We start from the raw sequence: 21,184 nt of genomic DNA on the forward strand, positions 1-21,184 counted from the left end.
CTGTTTGCTGTAAATTCTTAAAAAATTGTTCTGTTGCCTAAATATTGTACATTCTCACTGTAAATATATATTCCAACCACACATTGAACCTATTTGATATGTTCTGGCAATTTTCCATATTAATAAAAAGTCATTAATATTTAAATTCATATTTGCTATAACTTAATTATAAATTCATAATACAATGTACAGCAGAAAAATAAGTAAACACATAAACAGAGTTATCTGACCTAATACATGGCAGCTGCCTTCCATCCTGTAACGAGGTAAGTGGGAAGGGAGACAGGGAGGGTTGACATCTGCTTCCCATGCAACTGTGGATGTTCTCAATTACAGGGTGGGGTGAAAATCACGAAAAACTTTGAGCAGGGATAGAGTTTTGGCTTATCCTGGTTCAGCTGAATTATGTGACTATCTTTTTTTAATAATCTAGTTGGACTTCTTAAAGCAACATTTTTGGACTGTTCAGTTAGGTTTAATAGATGCCATCATTTTATTCTGACACAACTGTCATCACAGACCACTGTTACTGAGAAGCCATGTCAAAGCTCATCAGCTTCAGCTTCTATTCCCCATGTCACTGAAGAGGAAAGCATACATTTCATTCCGTTTAACACCTTGCAAGCTTCCTTCAAGATCATCTGCTTCTCAAAAAAAACCAAACCCACAAACCACAAAACACAATACAATTTTTCCACTAATGAAATCCCATTAGACTAAGATCATGTTTATTTTTAGGTCAATGTTACCATTAGAGGTCAAAGTCATGACATTTTCTTAATTCCTTCTACACTTTGAAGGACTTTCCTGCAGCTGATAAGCCTGAAAGTTATTTTCAAAAAAACAGACCCTAGGAGGCTTAACTGTGAACCACAGCTTACTGTAAAAAAATACATATTTATGAAGGCTGCCATTTGACAAGGCATTTTAGCATATACCTAATCTAGCTTGCTTACAGTAAGTTACTTACATAAGTGGCTGAAGTGAACTAAATGGATCACTCACAAAGGTAAGCAGACATTTAAATAACTTGCTGAATCACAAGCCAAATCTACAGAAGTTTAAAAGAGTAAGGCTCCTGCAGTGTGCAGGTAAATAATTACCAATGGTCAAATATTTACTGTCGGTTGTTGATGTACAAGAGCTCACAATTTTTAGACGTGGACTAAAACACTGGGTCAGTTTCTAAAATTTATTACAGGCAGGAAGACAGATTAAGTATGCTGAATTTTAACTTGTTCACTCCTGAAAAAAACCCATGACACATAGCCATGCAGGAGCTTTAAAAGAACTGAAAGCAACACATAATCAAAGACACAGCAAGCCATGCATTACTAGATGTATGATAAGAGAATACAAGATACGTTAATTTTCTTCTATAAAAATACAAGACGGAAAACTGTTAAAATGAGCCCTGTCTACTTTTCCTGTCATACGAGTATTATAGTCTCACAGTAAAACACAGATCATATCACTAATGCATGTATTGTCAGCTTGGGGGAGCCTCTGTCACATCACAAACAGGCCACCTGAACAGCAGAACCCACAGGCGGATCTACCATTGACTTGCTCATCAGACTAACAAGGACATTTTAAGAACCATTCTTAAGCACCAGTCTGTTCATTGTTAAAATGAGAATGCTTACATTGATTCTTTTCAAAAAATATCAATGTGAAGAGTGCTGTTTTGGAAAATGTCAGTTTTTAAAAATTTAGGAAAAAAAGAAACACTGTATAGTGTCTGTGTAGTGGCACATGATCACCTCTTCTCCAAGGGTTTTCATTCACTTACTATTTTTTCCTCCTTTTCTCCAATAGTTTCAAATTGCTTGGTTTGTCCTTTTTGTTTATTCCCTTCAACAGCCTGACACTGCATCTCCTTTATTTAGCAGGAAGATACTGTCCAGTTATTCTTCAAACTTCTTGTGCCTCTGGTATCACATTTCTAGTACTTACCCCATTCAGTGTCTGCAGCAGTACCATATATACATGTCTGTCCGTCCACTCAGAGTGCCATGAAATACTTCAAGGCCACACTGGATGAGGCCTTGAACAGCCAATTCTAGTTGTGAGGTGTCCCTGCCCATGGCAGGGAGGTTGGAATAGATAATCTATAAGGTCCCTTCCAACCTAAGCCATTTTATGATGCTATGATTTAGTAAACAGAACTGTGTACTTAAAAATTCAGTTCATGAGAATACACAGACAGCACCACTATGTATTTCTTCCATTTTCAATTATTTAATAATTACTTCCATTGTTCCTTCAGCTTTAATTTCTTTTTCAGCCTCTGGACTTCTTTTTAAGTTAACAGGAAAGGTTTTAACATCTCACTCAGGACAAAATTCTGATCTCACATCTCTGTGACAGAGCACAGCTTCTATGATATGCCCTCTATTGCTCTTCAAAACTCTCATGGACATAAAACCCTCATCTTTCACCTTTTCAACATTCAGTTGCAATATGTTACCCATATGACTTCTTCCATGTTTATGGTTAAAAAGAACCCAAACAAACCCCACAACACGATCAGGCTTTGACTACTTTTGAACCATAATTGGCAATGGCTTGTTCAACACTCACTGTGACACCATGCAAGTTAGTTACCTCACCTTACTAGTATCAGTTTAAACACATCTGTACTTGAGCAGTTATTTAAGATCCTGTTGACTTTAAATGATTTAACACACATGCACAAAAAAAACCCAAACAAAACAAAAGAACACCAAACTCGAGCACATTTAGTTCGAAGTTTGAATCCACTATCAAATTTTCTGCTTAAAAGGGGAGAGCAAGACTGAAAGAAGTTTTGGGGCAATGCACGACCAATGTTCTGAAGAGGGTGCATGCAGCAAGTTGCTTATGTTTATAATTTGCATGATACATACTCTATTGAACAATTTCATACATTAAAATGTGTAATGCATATGAATACACAAATTTCTGTTAGCTAATGTATGTGTCCCTTCTTGAGAGGCAGTGAACTAAAAGCACCTTCTTGCTTTTTGAAGTTTAAAATGTAATATCAAAATGAAAATATGAAACTTAAAATCTAGTTAAAAGTTACACTAAGAAAATAAATAAATGCACTATATTTGAGCTTTTAGACTGCTCTAACCACTCTACACTTTCAAGCAGATTTTGAAGAATGGTTAATTTAACGTCTGGGTCACAATAACACATTATGTATTAGTCCATGGCAATATTTAGGTTTTGTTATTTTTTTTAATCCCCTCCCCAGGAATATAAATAGGCTAGAGGATGAACTTAAGACAAACAAAGACACTCATCTAACCAGTAAAAACTGAGCCAGCCTCAGGAAAGTTACTTAAGAATTTTTCTCTCCTCCTTATAAAAGGATTAAACATTTAAGTGCCCTCAAATACCTTTGCTTTTAATCCTTTAATTTTTTAAGCAGTGGGATTTCCTGCCATGTAGGGTTTCACATGTATGCATATATACATAACATAAAAATTCTTTATTACTATTAACAGAAACCTCACTTGAAGGAGCAGGTTTTCTGTAGGAGGTATGGAATTCTAAATTTTAGATGTCAAACTACTAAGGCTTTAGGTGTCTGACACCAAACACAACAGAGAGCATTTAGCCCCTGGTGGGATCAAGCCTTCAACACCACAGCTGACATACCCTTGACTTTAGTGTAACTATTGCTTCTGGCATTGACAGAAGAAGAATGCTAATTTTAGGTGAAAAGTAATTCTATTAGAAGATAAAATAATATCCTGGGCATGGTAAAGTCCTCTGTTACCCTATTAGAAATACACCATATATGTTTCCAGTCTGTGCCAGACTAGTGGACCATCAGTATTTCACTCTTCAATCAGTATTATCTGCACCTCCATCAGGAAACACAAAGAAAGGGCTCTAAACCAAGCGAGTTATATAACAAAAAAAAAGTTCTTTCATTTTACCTCAAATATTCTCAGCTTGGATGTAATTTCCTCCAGTAGTTTAACATCTTTGGAAATCTTGAGCTTTAACTTGTCCCAGTGTCCCTGTATGTGCTTGAACTCTTGAGCGTAGATCTTTTTTACATCACAAGAAACATGTTTCTCCAAAACCTTTGTTTCTTCAGCAAGTTGATCTAGCCTGGGCTTCTGGGCTTCCAGTGTCTCACAAACAGTCTACAAGGAGAAAAAGTAAAAAGTCTGCTTCTAGTATTAGCCATATAGTAGGTTCACACTTAGATGCAAGTACAAGGAGATGAACAGTTTTGTTGTGCAGAGCACAGATTTGGAGAAGAACCCAGTTACTGCAGCAGAACTATCCCTCTATAGTTTCAGTTTGGTATTGGGTTGTTGCTTGTTTTTTGGGGGGTTTGTTTGTCGTTTTTTTGAAGTGGGGTTGTTTTGGGTTTTTTTTTGGACAGGGGGTCATTTGTTTTTAAGAAAATAAACAATAAAGCCTACACAAACAGGCTGACTGTCCTTTCAAGTTTTGCAAAATAAAATTATTACAACATCTAGCTGCAATGAAAGCTCTGAGTAAAATGTTTATGTTCTCAATTTGAGTTTCTGTCTCAAGGAAAGACACAGGATGAAATGTACCACTTCTTCTAAAAAGATAGGTAGTGAGGTAGCAATGAGACTGGGAAGAGGGCTGTATGTTTCTGCAAGCAAGTTTCCTGTGTAGTGGGGGGTCACAGACTGAGTCAATCCCTGGCTTATATTTATGCCTGAAGTGCTTACTAGTGCCTACTACAGTGCAGGAGGAGAAGCTGGACAATTCCAGGTTCACAGTCAGCTTATTATCTGCAGTTTGTTCCCATGTCCCATCACACTCTTCAAACCTCCCACACTGGCATATATCCTTCCAGGTTAATTAGTCTCTGAAGGGTCAGGGGGGATTTGGGATGAAGTAAGGAAAGACAACCCTCTCCCCACACAGCAAGCAGAGTTCAAGAGCTCCTCCCAAGCCACCCAGAGCCTTCTTACATCATCACACAAGAGATAATGAGTGCTCCTGAATTAAGCATGCTTCCACAAAAGCAGTGAAGACCAGTAGAAGGGCCAGAACAATATCTATGGGACTTTAAGGAAGGAAAAAAAAAAAGAAAGCAGAAAAAAGGTACTGGAGACGTAAGATTCTCTCTTCCACTACAGCCCTACCTCAATCACTGAATTATCAAAATAATCATCCACAGATTTTTTTTCCCCTTAATACCTTTTCTATTGGATGGGATTTGCACATCAATTACCATTATGGCTTGCAAACACTATTTCCCATTGAAAGCGTCATCGTTTTTGCATGGACAGAAGCTCTTTTATCCCTCCCCAAAGGAAAAAAGGAAAAACACTCCACATGGGATTGAAAAGAAATGGAAATTTAAATGGAAGTACTATTCACAACTATACACAACAGTACAAAAACATACAAAACCACACAAAATCATATGCAGCTTAGGCCCAATTCTCTCCAACCTGGGTTTTACCAAACCTCCACTAGGCCAACATTGTATAAAACATCCCCCCACAAAGAGGCCAAAACCCCAGGCTTCAGTGCCCACCCCTCCATGCCTCCCTACCCAGGCCCAAATGATGCAGTAAAAATTAGCCAGGCCACTCAAGGCCAAAAGCCTCAACTCCCCTAGAAATACCAAAGAGATACCAGCTCAGTGTGCTGGGAGAAGAGAAAGGGGAGAAAGGGGGAGAACAGCTGTTGTTGTCTGTTTATGTAGGGGAGATGCAGGCATGATGGGATGAAAGAACAAAAGATAACAGTTTCTGGTGTCCACCCCTGGACTATGTAGTCTTTCTGGAGGACTGTACTCTTTGGTTAAGACATCCAGTCTTAAATCCACAACAGAAAGGCAATCTGGAGGCCAGAGAAGTTACTCTCCCATAACAGCCAAGCAGGATGAAATCTGATGGATTTGTTAACCATCTGAATCTCAGAAATAGATTAAGAATCTAGGCACCCCATGTCTGGGTGCACTATAGCCAGTGCTCGAAAGAGAGTCACCACAGCCTCAGTGGGAAGGTGGAGACAGGGTCAAGGAGCTTGGACTGCCAGGTATGGCTGTCAGGTAGCTGCAGTGCACTCAGGTGGGGAGAGATGACAGATAGATCCCAAGAGAGGGAAGGGCAAGCCCTGCCTCCTGGTTTTCCTCATAACCGCACTCAGCAGCAAAGCAGTAGACCTTGGATCAGGTTACTAATCTGACCCAGGCAAACTCCTGGGAATCAGATGCTCTCAGAGCCCTGACATCCATTTTAGAGCTCCTCAGCACAAGAATTACTAGGGAGGCCACCAAAGTGGTCTGAGCTTCTGTAGCACTTCAGAGATGATCCCTCAGAGCTGCCTCTTTCCAACCAGTCTTAGCTCTCAGTCTTGTCTCTTGGCACAAGCAGCAACAGCATTTGTGAAGTCTGCAGGCTCAGAGATACCCAACCCTTGCCCAGACATCCTTCAGCAGCATGTGATGACCCAGCTTTCAGCAAGCAATTCCCACAGAGTCCACTCTGCACAACTTGAGTAACGTTTTAGTTACATCACTGAAAACAAGGCAGGAGAAAGGAGGATGACAGTATCTGAATAAGCAACTTCCTTGCTTCAGCTTGAAGGTTAAGAGTTACCTTCGCCTGTTGCAGGGCCACTTCAACCTTACTGGGTTCGCTCAGTTCACTGACAATGGATTGATGTTTGTACTCCAGCTCACTCAGCTTCTCCTTCAGCTGCTTCAGGGAATCCACGTAATCCTGGCTCAGCTGACTTTCTGTCTCTGGTGTCATTAAAAAAAGTAATGGAACAAAATACAAGGTAAAGAAATAGACAACAGACCTGAGTTACAGGAAATGTGAACATAAATTTATCAGAATCATTTATAAATGAGAAGTGACATTACATATACATTGGATCACACAGAATGGTAGGGGCTGGAAGAGACTTCTGAAGGTCATCTAGTCCAGCCTGAACGCTAGAGCAGGATCACAGAGTAAATCACACAGGAACGTGTCTAGGCAGGTTTCGAATGTCTCTAGAGACACAGACTCCACAACCCCACAGGGCAGCCTGCTCCAGTCCTCTGCTACCCTCTAGGAGCTTACTGCAGTCTTTAAAAAGTCTCTAGCTGCACCTTCAGGAATGCACATGCTTCTCAAGAGCTACCCTTGAACCAGTCTGGGCTTTACACCCAGTTCTGCCCAGCATTACTCTCACTGGAAACACAATACATAAACCCATTTCCACCCCAATTCCCCTCAGCCCCTCTTTTGCACCCTTAGTTTTGTGAAGAATCCTACTGAGACCTTCCAAGAAATTAAAAAAAAAAATCTGCTGATGTCAACATTCTTTTTCCTTAATGAAATAGATAAAGATAGTATATTAATATGTATTACATGGAATATAATAAATATATGACAACAAACAACACCACCTCTTAAAAAAAATTAAAAACTCAATCCCACTTTTACACTGAAACACCTATCTCTTGGGATGGGTAGGGTGGTGGAATTACCAGTACTTCAGCTTTTGCATGCCTAAATACCCACAATTTAATCTTTTTCTTTTTAAAAAGTTTTTGCTGTATTTATATGCAAATGCACTCAGATCTCTATTGTACATGAAGTATAGCATATATAGTAAATATCTACTACATATAAAGTCAAATATACATGCTATATATAGATACTATATACACACAAGCTTGTATCTCAACACATACATAAAATATGTATTAGTATAGCATTAGGGCTTGGGGGATGTATATGTATACATATATACACACACACAAATATATAAAAAATAGCATCTTTCAGCCTATTGCAGAGAAGAGGCACTATCTGAGATAACTGGAAAGAATTAAAGTTTGGGTGGAGTATCAGCTTGCAATTTTTGTCTGCATCTCAGATGTTGCTTGAGCCAGCTCCCTGTGAAATCCCAGGCAGGAGGCAGCAACTCACTCTGGCATTTCAGAATGAAAATGTCAGATTTAGAAAACAGCAGTGAAAAGGATTATGGCTGTAAGACCCCTACTGTGGTATGCACATTCTTAGGCGTTGGATTCCTAAGCAATTTTGTTACTGCCACAAGTGAAAATTAATCTAAGCCTTGTTCTGATTCACCAGGTAGCTTTTCAACAGCTTACTGTCAGAACTGTCATACTATTTATAACTAAGGAATGAGTCAACATTTCTAGAAAGAATCAGTTATCTAGCTTCCTCTTTTCAAAAAGACAGGATAAATTTAGAGGGAAGAAAAAAAAAGAATCCACTCAGAAGCAAATAGATGCACTGTCACTAAACTACAGCAAATCCTGAAGGAGAAAAAAAAATAGTTCAAATTGAGTCCCACTGACAAAAAATGAAAAAAAAAAGAAACAAGAAAAAAAAGTAAGTGCTCTCAAAAAATGCCCATGGAGTACTACTCAGTCCCATCTCTGAGGGAATTTTCAGAAGCTCAGGGAAGAGCCATACAAGGAGCTGGACTTCATCTATCAAAGTCTGCCAAGTTCATTAGGGTGACTATCAGTTTGTTCTTCCCAATTATACGGCTCTGAAAGTTTTTAACTTACAGTAATTCAAATTGTGCTGTAAATAAACAAATGAAACTGTGAACTGAGATTTCCCTCTGTTCTTTAATACAAAGTGTGCAGAGAAATAAAAAATAAAAATAAAACCCACCACCAAACCCATACACAAATAGGAAAATAATGTATTACAATATGGAAGTTGGTTTTACCACGTAATAACTGGTTCAAGTATACTAATAAGGCCTCAAGTGATATGTGGCATAAAAAAAATTAGTATTTGTCACATCATGCAATAATTAAAAAATACACCGATACCAATACTACCATTCTAAAATCCATGAACTCAGAACAATCACAAAATAATCATTCCCTACAGTAAGAATGAAAGCAGACCCTGTTATTTGAGCATGGGGTACATTACCCATACAGCTTTTTACAGGCAGATAATTGAAGCATGCAGGCCTGGTGCAACACAGTATATATATGGCCTAACAATTTCATAATTGAGCCAATTTTTATTAGGCATAGACAGTGTTAATGCTCTTCCACTTGGGGCTGTTAGCAAAAACCTTCCCTGAATTCCTCAGAAACAAGATGAAAACTAAGGAAACAAAATCTCCATATAGATCTGTACTCTTGATATTCAGCTCTGAAATATTAACAGAGCTACATATTTTGTGTACTACATGCAGAATCCATTAGAAGCCAGCATGACTGGTTTGAAGACCCATAATCAAAATTTTAACGCAACAAAAACCCAAGTAGGAAGTGCCTGAGAAGAAAGCCAGATTCCAACTCACTTCAAAGACAAAATTTCCAAAAGGAATCGTGTATGACTAATGTGCTCAAAGCTGTGAAAAAGAAAAAATTTCATATGTGCACTTCAATTTTACAAGGCTCTCCTAATCTTCCAGTTTTCATTTCTAGTATTATTTATTTCTCTGTGTCAGAAAGACACATCTTTTTCAAAATACATTAGACACCTTAAATATGTTTTGCTAATTCTTTGAAATATCGTTTCAGGAATGTTGCATACTTGCATAATCATTTCTAACACCATGGGGCAATATATTTTCTAGTGTTAGGTGGGTAAAAAGATTTCATCAGCCTGACCCAAAGACTCCCAGAATAAGCAGGAAAACTCTACCAAAATTCTGTGAGTTTCCAAACACCTCAAAACAACAGAGGTACCTTATGTTAAAATAAAATACACGTGTGTGTGTGTGTATATTTATATATACACACATACCTTTCTTCAGTTGCTGGTGACGTTCCTCTAATTTCTGACGAGTCAATCTGAAGTGATCAAGAAAGCCATTCAAGCTTTCCTGAATGAAGCTTGGAGCCATGGGCTGAGAGGTGAGCGTCTTGCAGGTGGCTTTCAGGTGTTCCAACCATGGAGTCAGGCTTACAAGATGAGTTAACTCTCTCTGAAAGATTCAAAACAAACCCAAATCTCACACTTCCCTTCTAAATACAAAAGATTTTAGCAAGCTACTGCAGCACAGCTCTTCCACATCACGAGAACAACAATGCTGAATTACTCCTGTGACACAAGCACCAGTATCTTCCAGTCAAATCAGCTGTCCCGGATGCCTCAGACATTTTGAGCTACGTTACTGACTAAGCTAACCTCCTCTGGGGTATTCTGTGCTCCTAAGAGCTTCCAGTCAAAATTAACAGCTTTTGCCAGACTTACCTGACATAAGTCTTTCAGGACTGCTGAGGGCTGGGATGCTGAAGCGTCATCATTTCTAAGCCAGGCATCCTTCTCAATTACAGTCTTCTCAAGCTCATTCATTTTCTTAAAATAAGCATTTATCTCTTCCTGGTACTTTATCTTTCTAGTCACTTCTTCCAGATGTTGAACCACATCTTTCCACTCTGACAATATTTTCTCCATCACTGTTTTTATATCCACTGTAGAAAGTCCTTCTAAAAAGATTATATAAATTATTATTGTATTAACTGCAACACAGTTTGATCAATAGACATTTAACCTTTCTTCTCTTCAACTATAGGTGTACATTTGCACTAACATGCAAAATTATTTAATTCCAACTCCCCTATCCATAAAACTGTACTTAATACTAACAGTGTTTCACCTTTTTATTTCCACATTAACAGTAAAATAAGTGAGATATTCCAATTCCTTTCTTTCCCATCGATAACTTTTGAATTTATATCAATGAGCTGACTCATGACCACCATAATTCTCTTCATCACGATTCCTGTCTCAACATTGATACAAACACATTTAAGCTTTATTTAAATAAGCTTCCAGTGAAGTTTTTGGTTGTTTTTTTTTTTTTTTTTTTATTCTAGATTCCACAAAGAAAAAGGGAAGCAGCAAGTTGAAGATAGCAGTAAAGTCAATGAAAAGGTGGATGGAAATTCTGTCAGCCTGGAAAAGAAAGGGAGCAATGGCTAATAGTGTCACAATGATACAAAACTGGGAGGAATGGCTGACACACCAGAAGGCTGTACTGCTATTCACCAAGACCCGTTCAGGCTGAAGAGTTGGGCAGAGTGGAACCTCATGAAGTCCAAGTGCAGACTCCTGCACCTGGTGAGCAATAACCCCATGCACCAGTACAGGTTAGGGTCTGACCTGCTGGAAAGCAGCTCTACAGAGAAGGACCTGGAAGTCCTGGTAGACAAGTTAACCAGGAGTCAGCAGTGTGCTCTTGTGGTCAAGAAGGCAAATGGTACCCTGGTGTAACCAGCAGATCAATGGAGGTTCTCCTCCTCTACTCTGCCCTAGAGAGGACTGTGTCCAGTTCTGGGAACACCAGTTCAATTGGAGAGAGTTCAGTAGAGGACCATGAAGATGATTAGCGGACTAGAGCATCGCTCTTATAAGGAAAGGCTGAGAGACCTGGGCTGTTTAGCCTAGGGAAGAGAAGACAAGAGGGGATCTTATCAATAGCTAAAGGACAGCTGTCAAGAGTATGGGTTCTGTCCCTTCTCAGTCCCTCACTCTGCCCAGTCCTAGGATAAGGGGCAACAGGCACAAACTGGAACAGAGGTGGTTTCACTTGAACTTAAGGAAAAGCTTCTTTACTTTGAGAGTGACAGAACTCTGGAACAGGTGACCAGAAAGGCTGTGGAGTCTCCTTCTCTGAAGGCTTTCAAAACCCACCTGGACAAGTTCCTGTGTAACCTAATCTAGGCAAACCTTCTTTAGCAGAGGGGTAGGACTAGATGATCTTTGGAAGTCACTTAAACTCCTACCATGCTGTGAATCTGTGTTGTATGCAGACAAGATTAGTAACTAGGTAATATGAACCACAACAAAAGCAACATGAAAAAAACCAAGGTTATTTGCCATTCACAGTGACTACATGAAGCATTTGCTACACCATCTGACACATCAATGCATTACCTGAGTAGCATAAGTGAACAGACTTTCCAACACATTCCTTATTACTTGATTTCCTCAAATGCAAGAAGTAACTGACAATATTGCTATATCAGAAATTTCAGTGCAATGTGCATTCAAGCATGCATTCTTGCCATTGCAGCATTCTAACAGAGAGTCCCCTTCAAAGTATCACCTTTTTTATACAGGGTGTATTGGGTCTGTGCTGGTTTGGGGCCAGACAGATCGTCTCTTGCCTCGAAAGGGACAAAAGAATGAGACTCACACAAACGGATTAGAGAGTGATGGAAAGTTTAAATGGAAAAGCAATTGGTGAAGCTACAAAAAACTACAAACTACAAAGCATAGTGACAAAGAGTATCCCAAAGCATACAGAACCCCTCACAGAATTCCCAAAGGCTTCCCAATCCTTCCCTTCTTCCCACCTGAGGGTAAACCCAAACCCCCCAGGGCTCTTTCTTCCCCCTCCTGCTGCTAGGCAAGTCTCAGGCTGGCCAGGTCTGAGACTGCCCCCCCCCCTCCATTCTCCTCCTGGCATTAGGCCTAGACAGACCTAAGAGGCCTTGAGGATACTCCCCCGGCATTACCCGATAAGAGAGGACATCTCCCAGGGGAGCAGAGAGGGAAGAAAGAGGAGGAGAATGACTCTGCAGATGGCCTTATAGGGCACAGGATTTATGGGTAGAAATACGCCGTTCCTGTGTCCACCCCTATTGGGTGAGCACCCAGGACACCAGAGGTGTGTCTCATGTAGCAGTGGCAGGGGGCACCCAGCCTAAACGGCCACAGGGCCATTTAAACTTAACAGTTCTGTCACTTAGATCCAAGTATGAGGAAAGTAAGATGGAGTGGGTTTTCTGCTGCACCACTTCAGTGTAGTGAAGCCCAGTGCTCTGGTCAGGGTAGGCAGATGCATAGCTTCTATAAGTGCACTTGAAGGCTCTACTCTATAGATCCTCCCTGTGCTTCACACACTGGCCATACACCTGGCACATCTACAATACAGAAGCAGTGCAGCTGGACTGAGCCACGTAAGAGAAGTATGCATGCAATGGTCGGTCACAGTACATCCTGTTCACACCCCAAAGATATAAATGGATGCATAACACATGTGCCAGTGCTTTGCACACAGGTGTAGCCGAGTCTGATTTTTGGAGAGAAGGGCTGTCATTCTCAGCTGGACAAAGCATACTACCAGATTGTAACAAAGTCAGGGGCTGTAGATTGGTTATTTTCTATAGAACCCAAACTTTAAGATGGCAAACAATTAGGAAGTAATTTCTGTATCTTATTTTTTGCTAAAACAAAGCAGTTTTTCAGCTATGTATTTCTCATGATGATAGACAGATACTGGCTTCACAGCCATGACCTATCACAGCTAGAGATGTTTATAAAAAGAGAGAGGAAGGGAGGGAGGGAGGGAACAGCTACAGATTTTTATAACCCAAACTCCAAGTCAAATCAGCATCAAGGCAATGGCACCCACTCTGAAAAGCTTCAGTTGTAGAAGATGACAAGGTAAGGAATGGAGATACTAAGCCAATAGGGGCATACAGGCAAAGAGGCTGGACAGAAAAGAAAAAAAAAAAGTTACAGCTGCAAAATTCAGTGAAAATTAGCACTTTCCAAAAGGGATGCTGGTCGTGCACGGCACTGACACCATCCTTTCACCAGTCTGAATGCTGCTAATCATGGCGATTTCACCAGAATCCAAGTCCATAGCAGATATAAAAGACTGTCTCTGGATGATATGAGCAGCTCTTTTATGGAGAAACTGACATTTCACTGATGCAGTTCTGTCATATCATGAAACAAGATTTTGGCAAGACTTAAAAGATTTGACTTTCACTGATATGATTGTAAGTTTCCAGGGATAAATGTTTTAATTGACAATCATTTTCTCAAGCATATAGGCTTCTCTCTTGCCTTTCAGACATAAATTATGATTGCATCATCAAAACATAGTGACAGTTATTACAAAGAGAAAACTAGGAATAAAAAGAAATATGCACACATTTATTAAGATTAAATTTGGTTTCAAATTTTCGCTTGAGGAAGTTCTGTTGTGTACTTAAAAGCGCCACATAATTTAAAATTAAAGCAACTCCTTTCCCCAAAAGCATGTTGCCACCATTTCAAGAAGTTATTTCAGTTTCAATAAAAATAGCTGTCAAAAGGTTTTAAATGAACATACACACATTAAAGAAAGAATATCAACATTGGTTTTCTACCAGCGTTAATAAAAAACAAACACACATACATATCAATAACGACTAACAGCAATAACAACTAGTGTCTCTGAAGTAAAGAAAATGGAGGGAGAGGGAAAGAATATATTGTGATGCTTAACTGGAGATAGTGTCTTTCAGTATCACTTTTCCAGTAACTCAACTGATTAAATTAAAAAACAGAAGAAACTTTAAGTTGCTTACCCTTTCCCATTTGATCCAAAACAATATGTCCAGTTTGTTTCAGTTCATCTAACTTTTGAATCTTTTCAGTTCTTTCTTTTTCAATAGCCTACAAAATAAACCGCAAAAAACACAGTTTTCAGAGAGTAATGTTTTTCTTGGCTTTCCCCCACCCCTCCGTAACATGTATTTTTCTACTACTAGCAAAATATATTACAGTTTTCTTGCATGCAGCACCTAAGATGTACATTAGTTCAGTTTGTTCAGAAAACAAACGTGAAAGGAGTTAGCGCTCACAAGTACCAGATAAGCACCGGGAATAAAATATTGTTGAAGGAGTTGTTGATACTGTTATGTGAAATCAGGTATTGGGACACCAGGTAAAACACAAGTACAGTGTGTGCAGAACGTCACAGCATGATTCGAAGTGCCCCTGAGCAGCCCACTGGCCCATGTCTGCCAAAATTATAGAAGCAACATCACTCAAATCCATCCCCAGATGTGAAATATGAAATCAAAGTATGCTGCTTAGTGAAAAAGATACCAACCCTGAATACACACATCTCTCAGAACTTCAGAGGACACATCAGTAATAATTTTTTCAAATTTCCTGTGGGTTGTGCAACCCAAAATCAGCAAAAATGTGTGTTCAGATTGGCAGAATTTCCATGTATGTCCAGTTCTGAAACTGTTTAACTAAAAGGATTTAGAATCATAGAATGGTCCAGGTTGGAAGGAACCACCGAAGGTCATCTAGTCCAACCCCTCTACAGTAGGCAGGGGCATCCTCAATTAGATCAGGTTGCCCAGAGCCCAGTCAAGCCTCACTTTGAATATCTCCAGAGATGGGGCCCCAGCCACCTCTCTGGGCACTGTTCCAGTGTTCCACTACCCTCATGGTAGAGAACCTATTCCTAACATCCAATCCAAATCTGCTCTTCTCTAGTTGGAAGCCACTGCCCCTCATCCTATCACTACAGGCCTTTGTAAACAGTCTCTCTCCAGCCTTCTCACAAGCCCCCTTCAGGTACTGGAAAGCTGCTATTAGATCTCCCCAGAGCCTGTTTTCCAGGATGAACAACCCCAGATCCCTCAGCCTGTTTTTGCAGCAGAGGTGCTCCAACCCTCTGATCATTTTCGTGGCCCTCATCTGGACCCGCTCCACCAGGTCCATGTCCTTCCTGTATTGAGAGCTCCAGACCTGGATGCAGTACTCCAGGTGAGGTCTCACCAGAGCAGAGCAAAGTGGCAGAATCACCTCTCTGGATCTGTTGGCCACACATCTGATGCAGCCCAGGATGTGATTTTCCTTCTGGGATGCAAGCACACACTGTCTGCTCATGTCCAGCTTCTCGTCCATCAGCACCCCCAAGTCCTTTTCCACAAGGCTGCTTTCTATCACCTCATCCCCTAGTCTGTATTGATAGTGAGGGTTGTTCCAGCCCAGGTGCAGAACCCTGCACTTGCTCTTGTTGAACCTATGGGGTTCACCTGGGCCCACCTCTCCAGCTTGTCCAGGTCCCTCTGGATGACATCCTATCCCTCTGGCATATCAACAGCACCACTCAGCTTGGTATCATCTGCAAATTTGCTGACGGTGAACTCAATCCCACTGTCTGTATTGTTGATAAAAACATTGAACAGCACAGGTCCCAGTATGGATCCCTGAGGGACAGCACTTCTTACTGCGCTCCATCTGGACTTCAAGCCATTGAGCACTACACTCTGGATGTGTCCATCCAGCCAATTCCTTATCCACTGAACAGTCCACCTATCAAATCCATATCTCTCCAACTTGGCAAGCAGGATGTTGTCGGGGACTGTGTCCAAGGCTTTGCAGAAGTCCAGATAGAGCACATCCATAGGTTATCCCTTATCCAATGACATAGTCACTTTATCATAGAAAGCCACTAGGTTGGTCAGGCAGGATTTGCCCCTAGTAAAGCCATGCTGGCTGTCTTGAATCACCTCCCTGTCCTCCATGGGCCTTAGCATGTCATCTAGGAGGATCTGTTCCATGACCTTCCCAGGCACAGAGGTGAGGCTGACAGGTCAGTAGTTCCCAGGGTCCTCCTTTCTACCCTTTTTAAAAGTGGGTGTGATTTTTCCTTTCTTCCAGTCCCCAGTGACCTCACTGACTGCCAGGACTTCTCAAATATCAGGGAGAGTGGCTTGGCAACTACATCAGCTAATTCCCTCATCCTCTGGGAATGCATTTCATTAGGTCCCATGGACCTGTGTATCTTCTGCTTCCTCAGATGATCACACACCTTGTCTTCACTTACAGTGGGAGGGACTTTGTCTTCCTGGTCTCCATCTTGTGGGCTATCAACATGAGAGCCATGAGGCAAGGGGCTGCCAGTGAAGACTGAGGCAAAAATGTTGTTGAGAATCTCAGCCTTCTCCTCATCTGTTACTAGTTCCTCACTGTTGCTTATTGTGGGAGTACACTTTCTTTAACCTTCCTTTTCTGATTAATGTACCTGTAAAAGCCTTCCTTGTTTTTTTTTTTTACTTCCCTTGCCCAGTTCAGCTCCAGCTGTGCCTTGGCCTTCCTGACCTTGCCCCTATACAACCAGGCAATGTCCCTATGCTCTTCCCAGAATGCCTGTCCCTTCTTCCATTTCCTGTGTAGTCCCAACTTGCTCTTCAGTTTGACCAGCAGGTCACAGCTCAATCATGGTGGCCTCTTGACTTTCTTGCCCGATTTCTTACATGTGGGGATTGAGATTTCTTGTACTCTAATAGAAAGCATCCTTAAGGATCTGTTCCGCTCCCTTGTCCCTGAGGGCTGTTTCCCATGGAGTCCTATTTACGAACTCCTTGAAGAGCTGGAAGTTTGCCCTCCTAAAATTTAAACTCCTAACTGTGTTTGTCATGGGCTTCATATCCCTTAGGACAGTGAAGTGCACTAGCACATGATCGCTGCAGCCCAGCCTGCCTTTGATTTCGACAGAGTCTAGAGCTCAGTGATCATGAGATGACTGAGTTCTCTATCCCTGGGGAAACAAGAAGAGGGGTTAGTAAAACTGCCACCTTGAACTTTCAGAGGGCAAACTCTGGCCTGTTCAGGAGACAAAGTCCCTTGGGAGGCCACTCTGAAGGATATATATAGGAGCCCAGGAAGGCTAGACATACTTCAAGAGGGAAGTCTTAAAGGCTCAGGAGCAGGCTGTCCCTGTGTGCTGAAAAATGAGTTGGCGAGAAAGGTGTCTGGCCTGGCTGAATAGGGACCTTTGGCTAGACCTCAAGAACAAAAGGAGAGCCTATGGCCTTTGGAAGAGGTGACAGGTCTCCCATCAGGACTATAAAGATACAGTAAAGCTGTGCAGGGAGAAAATGAGGAGAGCCAAAGCACAGCTAGAGTTCAACCTAGCTACAGCCATTAAGGATAATAAAAAACATTTCTATAAATTCATTAACCACAAAAGGAGGAATAGGGAAAATCTCAATCCTTTGTTGGATGCTGAGGGAAACAGTGACTACGGATGAGGAGAAGGCTGAGGAGCTCAGTGCCTACTTTGCCTCGGTCTTTAGCAGTGGATCCAGCAGCTCCCTGAACACCCAGCCTCATGAACTCGGAGTCAGGGAAGGGAATCAGAATGAGGTCATCACAATAAATGAGGAAGTGGTCACTGACCTGTTACGCCACTTAGACACACACAAGTTTATGGGGCCAGATGGGCTACACCCAAGGGTGCTGAGGGAGTTGGCAGATGTGCTCACCAAGCCACTATCCATTATTTACCTGAAGTCCTGGCTAACTGGGGAGGTCCAAATGGGCTGGAGGGTAGCAAATGGAACACCTATCTACAAGAAAGGAAGAAAGGAAGATCCAGGGAACTATAGACCTGTCAGTCTGACCTTGGTACCAGCGAAGGTCATGGAACAGATCATCTCAAGAGCTATTACACACCATATAGAGAACAAGGGGATCACATGCAGTCAGCATGGGTTTCTGAACGGCAGGTCCTATCTGACCAACCTGATCTCCTTCTATGATATGATGACCTGACTGTTGGATAAGGGAAAGGCTGTGAATATTGTCTACCTAGACTTTCGAAAAGCCTTTGACACTGTTTCCCACAGAATTCTTGTGGACAAACCAGCTGCTCATGGCTTGGATGAGCACACACTCTGCTGGATAAAGCACTGGCTGGGCGAACAGGACCAAAGAATGGTGGCCAATGGAGTTAAATCCAGCTGGCAAACAGTCACAAGTGGTGTTCCTCAGGGCTCAGTGTTGGGACCACTTCTGTTTGCCATCTTTATTGATAACCTTGATGAAGATATAGAGTGTGTGATCAGAAAGTTTGCAGATTACACCAAGTTAGGTGTGAGTGTTGATCTGCACAAGGGTAGGGAGGCTCTACAAAGAGGCTTGGATAGCTTGGATCCATGGGCCGGCTTTAACGGAATGAGCTTCAATAAGGCCAAATGCCAGGTCCTACACTTGGGTCACAACAACCCCAAGCAACGCTACAGGCCAGGGGAAGTGTGGCTGGAAAGCTGTCTGGCGGAAAGGGACCTGGGGGTTCTAATCAACAAGCAACTGAATATGAGCAAGCAGCGTGCCCAGGTGGCCAAGAAAGCCAATGGTATCCTGGCTTGTACCAGAAATGCTGTGTCCAGCAGGAGTGGGAAGGTGATTGTCCCCTTGTACTCAGCTCTGGTGAGGCCACACCTCAAGTACTGTGTCCAGTTTTGGGCACCTCAATACAGAAGAGATGTAAAGGTGCTGGAGCGAGTGCAGAAGAGGGCAACAAAGCTGCTGAAGGGCCTGGAAAATAAGGCTTATGAGGAGCGACTGAAGGAGCTGGGGCTGTTTAGTTTGGAGAAGAGGAGACTGAGGGCAGACCTCATTGCTCTCTACAACTACCTGAAAGGACATTGTGGAGAGGCTGGTGCTGGTCTCTTCTCATGGGAATAGACTCAAGCTATGACTGGGTGGGTTTAGAGCAGACTTTAGGAAAAAATTTTTCACTGCAAGAGTGGTCAGGCATTGGAATTTGCTGCCAGGGAGGTGGTTGAGTCATCAACCCTGGATGTGTTTAAAGGTTGTTTAGATGTGGTGCTTGGGGATATGGTTTAGAGATGAACCTTGTAGAGTAGGGTTATTGGCTGGACTTGGGGATCCTGAGAGTCTTTTCCAACCTGAATGTTTCTGTGAATCTGTGATCCCTGATGACTTCATTTGCATTTGTGACCAACAGGTCCAATAATGCATCCCCTCATGTAGGGCTGTTAATTTCTTGTCTCAGGACATTGTCATCTAGGCACTCTAGGAGCCTCCTAGATTGCCTACAGTTAGCCATGTTACTTTTCCAACCAATGTTGGGGTGGTTAAAATCCCCCAGAAGGATGAGAGCCTGTGATCATAATGTGTCCTCGAGCTGGAGTAAGAAGGCTTCATCAATAGGCTCCGCTTGATCAGGCAGCCTGTAGTAGACTCCTACCACAAGGCTCCCTTTGTTGTCCTGATCTCTAATTCCTACCCACAAGTTTTCGACCTGCTTATGGCTATTCTTTAGTGCCAACTCTTTGCGCTCTATCCACTTCTTTACATAGAGGGCAACACCTCCACCCCTTCTTCCTCTCCTGTCCCTTCTGAACAGCTTGTAGCCATCGATAGTCACACTCCAGTCATACGATTCATCCTGCCAAGTTTCTCTAATTGTCACTATGGCATAGCTTTCCCACAGCAGGGTACCTTCCAACTCCTCCTGTTTGTTGCCCATGCTGTGTGCATCGGTGCAGAGGCACTTCAGCTGGGCTGCCAGCCTTGACACCTTCCTAGAGGGGCATCCCACTGTTCCCTCAAGGCACTACATGGGAGCTACCCTCCTGTCTCCTAATTACCTCAGAGAACCCTGGCTTGGATCTGTAAGACCTTGCCTCTGTTGCAGTGTTCACAGCATGCTTCAGGGCAACAGGTTGAAGGCTCTTACTATCACCCCATCCTTCCAGCCCTGGGAGGGGTCTTCCTGCCACTTGTCACAGACAAATTTGATATTGTCACCTTCTCCCACCACAAGTGAGATGGTAGACTGAAGGCTGTCCTCAGGCTCATGTCTAGTGCATCCGGGTAAAACCCCCTCCCCCTTTGAGCCTAATTTAATCCCCACAAAGCATGCACATCAGTCCACACCTTTAGCTGACAGCTAGTTTGGAGGCAAAATATACAGTTCAGAGAAACATTCTTTATCTCCACATTTTACCTTCAACTTTTCCTTCATGTTTGAAGTCTCTCTCATTTTCTTGTACTCTTTGATGTCTGTGGTCTGAATTGCAGATTTTGATTTTGAAATCCAGTTCAAGAGCTCAGCACTTTCAGCATCAAACCTGGTTTAAAACGCCAAACAATTTTGTCATTTTTGCCTGTTCAGTCATGCTGTCTTGAAACTCAGAGGTCTTAAAGTTCAGCACATTCCTCAATCCCAAAAAAAGCAAGGCTGCAAATGAGATTCCTGTTTCTTGTATTACTACTCATAGGCAATAGGACAGAGACAGACTTTCAAAAATCTACTAGAGTAAAAATTATGTCCATGGTGTTAAACTTTGAGCAAACTGCAAGTGAACAGTGCAATTTTTTCTTCATTTGTTTTTATACATACCTTCATGCAAACTATTACTGTTTCTTTTAATATGACACAAAAGATATCTCTCAATGATTAATATTTTAGAAGTAATAAACTAAACCTTAGGAACAAGACAAATAAGAATTTTAGTTCTAAATTTCATAGAAATCTGCAACATTATTTAATTTGAAAAAGCTAGCAGCTGAAGTACTTATGGCAGTGACAGTGGACATTTTTGAATACTTAGCTGACTAAAGATGACCTTATAGCTTAATATTTTTGTCCAGGGTGGATGTTCTACAGAACTAGAAAAAAAAGGACA

At 41.7% G+C, this 21,184-nt stretch overlaps 1 protein-coding gene across 1 annotated transcript in view; it reads right to left on the reverse strand.

The window, feature by feature from the left end:
* The window catches only part of UTRN (utrophin), a 354,493-nt gene that overhangs the window by 274,931 nt on the left and 58,378 nt on the right, over window positions 1–21,184 (reverse strand). The window contains exons 17-22 of the mRNA XM_054393282.1: window positions 20,503–20,626; window positions 14,306–14,393; window positions 10,191–10,426; window positions 9,741–9,921; window positions 6,597–6,742; window positions 3,933–4,145 (exon numbers count right to left, since the gene is read on the reverse strand). Of these exons, the coding sequence (XP_054249257.1) occupies window positions 3,933–4,145; window positions 6,597–6,742; window positions 9,741–9,921; window positions 10,191–10,426; window positions 14,306–14,393; window positions 20,503–20,626 (988 nt within the window). The remainder of the gene's footprint in view (window positions 1–3,932; window positions 4,146–6,596; window positions 6,743–9,740; window positions 9,922–10,190; window positions 10,427–14,305; window positions 14,394–20,502; window positions 20,627–21,184) is intronic.

This window comes from Indicator indicator, chromosome 2 (assembly GCF_027791375.1).
Source record: "Indicator indicator isolate 239-I01 chromosome 2, UM_Iind_1.1, whole genome shotgun sequence".
Classification (NCBI taxonomy): Eukaryota; Metazoa; Chordata; class Aves; order Piciformes; family Indicatoridae; genus Indicator; species Indicator indicator.